General features: G+C 41.0%; 1 protein-coding gene across 1 annotated transcript; it reads left to right on the top strand.

Moving 5' to 3' along the window:
• Positions 1-860: 860 nt before the first annotated feature.
• On the top strand, positions 861-7,010 carry FRG1 (FSHD region gene 1). The gene is made up of 9 exons (XM_066185851.1): positions 861-956; positions 1,307-1,374; positions 2,218-2,340; positions 3,277-3,334; positions 3,517-3,631; positions 3,994-4,098; positions 4,841-4,932; positions 5,806-5,916; positions 6,804-7,010. Exons 1-9 carry the CDS (start codon positions 895-897, stop codon positions 6,838-6,840), a joined length of 771 nt encoding a protein of 256 aa, XP_066041948.1. The 5' UTR covers positions 861-894; the 3' UTR covers positions 6,841-7,010.
• Positions 7,011-8,822: the final 1,812 nt, after the last annotated feature.

Raw genomic sequence — 8,822 nt, 5'->3', positions numbered from 1 at the left:
ATGTACAACAAGCCTTGATAGGGATAGTATTTCTCATTTAACATTTTTCATTTAACATTTCATTTTCCTTTCAGGTAATAACTAACACATTTTTGGGCATGAAGCCCCCCACTCATGAGTGTGAAGGAGGAACAACACTTTTGCAGACTAAACAAAAATGACTACTGTGATTGGGATTCTAATCACACCTGTGCTAGTGAGGCTGTTCCTCAAGGAAAGAGAATAGGTTGGTACCTGACTAGAAGATGCTAGGTTAATATGAGAAAAAGGTTGTTATATGCCAAAGGGGAAGTCTGATACATATTTTATTCTGTGGAATATGAAGCAGCTAACAGGATGGGGAAAACATTGTCATACGTCATTTCACCCCTAGCATGGTACACTTGGCTGACTTGAGAGCGACATTTCCCCAAGCAGTCTTCATAGGCGTCCCTAGAAGCTTTTACTCCTTCACCAGCACATCCAGGTGCCCAGCTCCCTTGTAACCCTGCCAGAGGCAAGGTCTGCTGCCCTTGGCCTTGCTGCCCTCACGTTCGAAGGCTCTGCTGATGTCCATGACACGTTTTACAACACAAACACACGGGCTTGTAGAAGCCGTGGGTTGTTCACTCCTTAGCGCTCTTTGCCTGCAGTCCGGCAAAGCGCAGGCACTGCACCCACGGAGCCAAGCCAGGCTTCGAAGGGAAAGGTGCCCAGTCACAGACTGTTTAAATGTAATTCTAAACTCTTCTCGTTTTATTTTCCCGCTCAAATTCCGTGCGCAGCACCCCCACGCGCGGCGGCCGAGGCACGGTGCCCGCCCACAGCCGGGCGGAGGCAGCGCCGCGGCTTCAGGGCTTCCGCCCGGCCGGGGGCGGGCCCGGCCGCTTCCCCCCGCCCCTCCCGGACCCCGACATGGCGGAGTATTCCTGCGTCAAGTCCACCAAGCTCGTCCTCAAAGGCTCGAAAGAGAAGAGGTGAGCAGCGGGCTGCCCGCCGCGCCGCCCCCGCATCCGCGGCGGGGCCGGTGTAGGAGGCTGGGCGGGGATAAGCCCGGCCCGGCCCGGCCCGGCCCGGCCCTTCTGTGCGACCGGCAGGGCAGGGCCGGGTAGGGCCGAGCCGAGCTGAGCCGGGCTGGGCTGAGCTGGGCCGGGCCGGGCCGGGCTGGGCTGGGCTGGGCTGAGCTGAGCCGGGCCGGGCTGGGCTGGCAGCCGCCGGCTCCCGGCCGTGGTCAGTGACCCGCTCCCGCAGGGCCCGGGCGTGAGGCCGGGCGGGACAAGGGCTGGGTCGGCGGCTCGTTCTCATTTCTTCCCATCTCCCCTTGCAGCAAGAAGAAGCACAAGGAAAAGAAAAGGAAAAGGGAAGAGGATGCGGCAGAGCAGCTCGATATTGTTGGTGAGCTGCTTTCCAGGAGTTACGTGACAGTGTGGAAATTGTAGGGGATGTGGCTGAAGCTAAAGAGGGCGTTATAGGACTTTGTAAAGCAAGTGTAACCCCTGTAGAGATAAACAACTGTTTCTCACAACATCTTATTTGTATCTTGGGATGTTCCTAGGTTCTAAACGGAACTTGTGACACCAATGGGATGGATACAGATTTTTATAAGTAACAAAAAAAAAAGTTACTATCTTAATGAGGTAGGAAATATTTGTAAGACAGTATGCAAGGAGAAAGTTCTACTGTTCAAAAAATGTAAAAGTCATAATTCTAAGTTGGGCACATGGGAAAGGCTACTTTCAGCTTTGGTAGAATTCCGTAGGAGTTGAATGTTCAAACCTGGATTGGTTTGATCAGCTGAGGTCTAAGGATTACCACTCACATATTAACAGCAAGATGAAATAGTATCCCTGTTTCTCTTCTGCTGGAGAATCTGGATATGGCCCCAAAACTGCAGGAGACAGATCCTGAAGGAAAAAAATATTTTCTTAGTGAGATGTATCTGTGCTGCATCAGCTGAATGAATTAGCTTGGTCTGTGGACTAACACAAAGGAGGGATAAAGCACAGGAGTGTGTAACGAGGGATGACAGCAGGTCAAAGAGCAGGACTTCCTGAAGCAGCAGCAGCACCACCTTTAAATTGGCTCTGGACTGTAAAATAATGCACAAAGATTGTGAGATAGCTATAGTAGTTTTATCTTTTGAATTTAAAGTTTGCAAGAAGACAAAGACCTCTTGAGCTACCGTAATCAGAAGTTGTGATTACTCTGTTAATAAACTGTCATGGTTTTGTATTACAGGAAACTGGTGGGCTGTCAGTAATTTTGGTGAAATTACAGGAACTATAGCCATAGAAATGGATAAAGGAGCTTACATCCATGCTCTCGACAATGGCTTGTTTACACTTGGAGCACCACATAAAGGTTTGTTCCAGGAAATTTGAAAATAATAGAGTTTTAATAATGAAGTGCCTAAAAGCATAGAACTAGCACCACTTCAAGGCAAGCAGTGTTACAGCTAAAACCAGTTTACTACAAAAAATGCAATCATTCTAGCTGAAGCATGCAGATGACTTAAACCTAATGACTACCAATCAGTTTCACTCATCTAGTTTCATGCTGGCTTATGCGTGCAGTAAATTGAACTGCACTGGAGATGATTACCTGTTAAAGGCCATACCACTTGCTGGATATAAAGCAGTACAATTTTTATTAAAAGCTATAAAATGTTTATGGTGTCACTTGAAGAGTGAAATTCAAGGTAGATGAGTTTTAATGCTTATTACTGCATCCTTGTCTTAACATACTTGTTTTGTCACCACACAGGAGGACTATTAAAGTGCTGGGATAATTAGCTTGTTCTTTGAATTTGAGAGCCATGGCTCTGACATGGGCTATTCCAGAACCCTGACAGTGCTTGTGTTTCGTCTTCAGAGTGAGATCAGAGCAACAATGGCCATATTCTGTTGGTTTGGTCTTGAGCTAGTAGCTTTTGGGATACTGAGCTGAGTTAGCATAGCTGAACCATAATGCATTTTGTTATGAAAGAAGTAACATTACAAGGAGATTAAGGTTTTCAAAGCCACCAGGAGAATTACAGAACATTCTCAATTATAAATATCTTTCAATGAGGATCATCTTTATTTTGTGTCTTGTTTTAAGCACTGTAAATATATGAAGTAAATGAGCACCTGCATTGCTTTTTTAGAAGTGCTCAAAAAAGAATTTTTAATTAAATAAATACTTTCCATATATTTAGAAGTGGTCAATGTTTAATTTTTTTTGATACTGCAGTATTTATTGGCTAATATATTTTATGTTTATATTTCATACTTAACTAATGGAAAACTGATTCCTCAGGTGATGAAGGCCCTAGTCCTCCTGAGCAGTTTACAGCAGTAAAGTTGTCTGATACAAGGTAATTACTGTAATGTTTCAAGCTTTGATACTTGTTATCTTTGGATTTTTTGAGAGTGCATTTTAATACTCCTGTGAAATACATTGTCTGCTACTAAAAGTAGTCTGTGATGTGTTGGATATTGTGACTTGCATGAATTAAAAATACTCTTTATTACAATTTTCTTACATTTTCTCTTTGAGGATTGCTCTCAAGTCTGGTTATGGCAAATATCTTGGTATAAATTCAGACGGACTTGTTGTTGGACGTTCTGATGCGATAGGATCAAGAGAGCAGTGGGAACCTGTATTCCAAGATGTAAGGTGTTTGGAATAGTTTATCTGATGTTGCTAGTGTTTGACTGTATTTTGAATTAATCTATGTAGATGGGTTTTGTCTATGAAGTAAAAGCCTTTTGCAATCTCTTTTACGTTGTAGCTTACGATTTTCCAACTGCAATGGATTTACTGTAATTGAAAGTTTTTAAAATACTTCAATAGCTGCATTTTGGCAGCTACAGGCATCTTAAAAATGAAGGAGCCAGCAAGTCTGCTGCCTGGCTAATAAAAAAATTAAACCCATTTACAGAGACTTCTGGTGTATTGTAGAGGATAAATGTGACAAATCAAGGATTATATACAACCTCATTATACTTAGAGTGTGTGATATTGTTTCTGCAGAGGAAAATGGCATTGCTAGCAGCAAACAGCCGTTTTATTAGATGTAATGAAGAGGGTGACATAGAAGCCAAAAGCAAAACTGCAGGGGAAGAAGAAATGATAAAGGTAATCTATAACTTCTACAGTTAATACAGGATTGGCAGGAGTACTCAAACAAGCAGATGTCTGTGTGCTATGATTTTTTGTTAATACAGTTATAATTGTTTCCTATAAGCTGTCAAGTGATCTGGCCACAAGAAAGGTAGATGAGTTCCAGGGCTGCATAAATTCTCAGTACTTCCTGTAGAGATAAGAAGATACTTTACCACTCAGGAGGACAAAAAAATCTATGTGATATTCCAGGTAGTTCTAAACATCTTGGGAGAGAGGAGAGGAATTATGACCGAATCAGGGATAGAGAAGGGTTTACCAGAATGATCCAGAATGGGAGATCTTTTAAGAGAATCTAAAAAGACCAAATTGACTTTATCTGACCATGGAAAATACATGTGTCTCCCCAAGTAGAGATAGGTGTCTTAACTGATTAGAACAATAGTTTTTTTAAGTCGGCCTCTGAATTGTCCCTGCCAAAATTAAGAACTGTAATAGTGCTCCTTTGAGATGAAGGCAATTATGTCTTGCCATGGTATCAAGGATTGCACTTAACATTTCCCAGATTTCAGGCAGCTCTTACTTTTGCATTTGTCCCTGGTTAACCAGTCTGAAAACTGTGAACTTGAAAAGTCACTGTGACTCATTCTGTTATGAAGGATACGTAGTCATCTTTAACCTGTAACTTACAGTTTTTAAAATACAGATGTTTTCTGTTGTGTTTTGGTTGTGTTTTCTTTTTGCTTTCAATTATTAGATTCGTACTTGTGCTGAAAGAGAAGCTAAGAAGAAGGATGAAGTTCCACAAGAAGACAAAGGAAACGTTAAACAGTGTGAAATCAATTACGTGTACGTACTTTAGAGCTGGTAACAGGCTCAAGTAACTTTTTTTGCTTCTAATTGGGGCCATCTTTGGTGGAAGGGCCCAGCTCCCATCCAGCCTTTCGTTACAAGGACAAGGGAAGAAAACAGAATGAGAAAGCTCATTGGTTGAGATAAAGGAGAGGTGCTGTACCAGATACTGTGTCAGGGTTAACTCTGAAAAATTAGTTAAATTTATTCCCTTTTAAATGGTAGGAGATACTGGGAGACAAAAATTAAAAACACCACCTTTCCTTTTCCCGTTTCCCAAGCTCAGCTTCACTCCAGACTCTTCCCACTCCTCCAAGCTGGATGGGCTATAGGTCAATACACAGTGGTTTCTTCACACTGCCATTTTGCACTTTTAGCAGGTTTTTCCTTCTCTGCCTATGTGGCATTTTGCCTTATCTTAAATATGTTCTCATAGGGGTGCCACCAGCTTTGCTGGTGCATTTGGCTGTGTCCTGTAGTAGATATCTTGAGAGCCAGCTCTGTCCAGCACAGGGCAGCCCCTGGCCTATTCTCACAGAGAAAACCCTTGCAGCTTCCCTACAGTCAGCACCTTGGAACTACATCCAGTACACTTCTGCTCCCTGATTTCTTATGCTAGTAGTTGAAGAAGGGGCTCTTTAGAATTTGTAACCACTTCATGCTAGTCACACAGGAGCTCTTTACTGCCAAAAAAATGAAACTACAGAAGCCTTAGTGCAACCTTAGTACTGGGATGGTTTTATGGATTTTATTAGGTCAGTTATCTGCTACTTTAATAGGAGCTAAGATTCTTAAAACAGCTGCTGTTGTGTTGGGAAACAAAATTTTTTTGAAGTTTCAGTTCTTTACTACTTTTCTTCCCCCTTACAGGAAGAAATTCCAGAGTTTTCAAGACAAAAAGCTTAAAATAAGCAAAGAAGATACAAAAGCCCTTAGAAAAGCCAGGAAAGAAGGCACTTTTCATGAAATGTTACTTGACAGGTACTTCAAAGTGCTAGAAATAATGTATTGATGAAAAAACTACTGGGAAATGGAATTACAGTAAAACCTGGGGTACAAAAGAGAACTACATTTCAGGGAGATAGGTTTCTTAGCATTTTTCAACTGGTGAGTGTTGTGCCTGAGTCCAGGGGGTTGCCATCTTTTTTTAATCTGGATTCTCAGTTCTTTAGCTGAAGTTTGCAGGTTTGAATTTACCTGTAAATTAATTTTTTTGGAAATTTTAACTAGATTGTTCAATTTGTTTAGTACAGAGTTGTTGAGGCAAAATCCTTTTAATTGTGAAAACGGAGCTAATCTTTAACATTCTTCCATACCTATGGTATCAGAAGATTTTGGAGAGGCAAAAGTTCCATATTAAAGAGAAATAGTATTTATTAAGGACAGTCTTCATGTTATCTAGTGGGATTTTTTTTTCCTCTGAGCTGAAACTAAAGAAACTGTCCTGAATTTTTAAAGCCTTTTATGTCAGTATATAGCATAAATATTTGCATTAATTCAGTGGGTGGAATGCAGAAAACTATTTTTGATAATTGCAAGTGATGTGAGAACACTCCTGGGCTCTCACAGGTGGTCAGCTTCAGATCTCACTGAATCTGAATTCCATTTCTCAGAGGAGACTAAACACAATTACAATGATTTGAAGGGAAAGTCAAGGTTAGCTTTAGACACTGCAGTTCTGTCTCCTTAGGAAAACAAAGTTAATTAACAAATCCAAAGTGTTGCTAGGCCTTTAAATGTACTTTGAAGCAAAGTTTAAGAAAAATTGCTTTCAATGCATTCTTAACAGTTTGAGGCAGATAAAACACCCAGGTGTAATTGTATTTGGTCTTAATCTAAATCTTGTTTCATTCACTCTTCCCATACAGGAGAGCTAAAGTGAAAGCAGATAGATACTGCAAGTGACATCCAGATGATCCATTTTCTTCTCCAACTTTGGTGGCAGCATCAAATTGAGAAAGAGTAAAATATTTTATAATTGTTTTTTTATTTAAGGCATTTTTTACGTATCTTCAGAATTGTATTAAAATTTTCTCAAATATTAATAACCCAGTTATAAAATCTTATTAACTGTACCACTTGTGAAATCTTGGCTTGTATTAAGGGAATGGCTCCAGCAAAAATTAAAGGTATATCAATTAACAATGGTAAGCTATTTGCCATGTAACTTAGGCCCTGAGAGACAGACTGTACACTGATTTAGTCCAGAGAGAAAGCTCCCTGGCTTTTAGTTGCCTTTTGGACGAAATCCAAAAATAAATAGATGATTGTTGACAAATGTTCCTGGCCAGAGTCAGGAATTCTTGGATAAGAATGCAATATAGCTGTGAGGTCTGCCGTGGAAGAGGGGGAGAAAAAAAGTTAATTTTTCTCCAGAGCTTTTTAGTTTTGTCTAGGACTGGGGATTAGGGCTCATTAACTGGTTCTTGTAGGTACCATGCTACATGTTCCTCCCCAGAAATGTCAGTGACTGATGTACAACGAACCATTGGAATATCACAGTTCTGGAAGTGGATTGCTGCCAAAACTTCTCTCAGAAACACCAAGACAAAGACAGCACTGCAAGGAGCAGGCTGCAGGCCAGTTTATTGCAGATGTCATTGATCCACAGTCACTGTGAATCTTAAATACATCTGAAGTGAATGCCGATGGTCGAAGTAGATTGATATTACAGCATCTTTTTCATTCCAGAATATATTGTTTGAATAAAAACTTGCCTGGTAGAACCTACAAAAATGATCACTCAAACACAGATACTCCTGGAAGCAGAAAGACATGCTCTGGTGGGGAAGGGTGCTGAAAGGACTGCTCAGCAGCAGAATTAAGAGCCTGAGAATTACCCCTGAAAGGGAATTACCCATTTTATATTAGTGTAAATAGGAGAATACAGTGTGTTGAAAGTAGCTATAAGTGATAGCAAGGGAAAAATGGAACTGAGAGGCATGTTTGTCACAGTGATGAGTTAGTGAAGTAAAAAGCAATGACAGAGCAAATGAAATGAGATTGTCCCAAGTAGGAGAGGAATTACTAGAGCTGGCAAGGAACTGGCAGCCTTGTAGAGAATAAGGGTATTTTAGTAGCAAAGGGGTTGCCCTGTATGTTGGGATTAATGCTACACCAGAGTCTTGAGAAAATGTGTTCTGAGATACCACAGAAACAGGGATCTGGGGAATTCACTGGAAATCTAGTCCCAAGAAAATTAAAGGTATAACAAAACTGTGAAAATCAGTGTGTTTTTAACTGTTGCTATGAGGAGTCTTTTTGGCTGCTTTCCCAATGGAGGTATTCATGGAGTCATCTTGAAGATACTACGTTCTGACAGTAGTGTTAACACAGGGAACTCTCATTTAACTGAAACAGAGAAGAAAGGGGGAAGTAATTTGGGCAGCCTCTACTTGGGGGGAAGGAACAGATCTGGAGAGTGGTAATACAGTACTGGATAGATGAGTATGAGAGAGCAGAAGGATGGACGTAAGTGCTAGATATCAATGAGACCAGCTGTCAGTATGGTTAGCCAGCTAACTGTAAGTCATAAGCATTTTCCTTCTTAGATTTTTGAAAACTGACAGAAGAAACCTAGACTAAATGGAGGGCCTAAGGTGCTAGTGTGGACCCTGAAGGCAAGGCATTGTGATAGGAGCATAGCAGAATAGCCATAGTCAGAGAAGGTGACTGGTGCTGGAAGATAACTGCTTCTTAAACTGAGAATTTCTTTACCAGTGAAAAAAAAAACTAAACCAGAATCACAGAGAGGCCTCAAAAAATCCACTGTGTGACAATGGCATCATTTTGTCTTCAGAGCATTTGGAAAGAGTGTTTCATTTTCCAAAGTCATTGTTTATTTTCTCCTGTTAAAAACGTACTAAAGTTGGTAAAGCATCTAGACA

The sequence above is a fragment of the Chamaea fasciata genome, unplaced genomic scaffold (assembly GCF_029207755.1).
Source record: "Chamaea fasciata isolate MVZ Bird 193981 ecotype frontalis unplaced genomic scaffold, bChaFas1.0.hap1 SCAF_6, whole genome shotgun sequence".
Lineage (NCBI taxonomy): Eukaryota > Metazoa > Chordata > Aves > Passeriformes > Sylviidae > Chamaea > Chamaea fasciata.
This window is presented reverse-complemented; position numbering and strand designations above follow the sequence as displayed.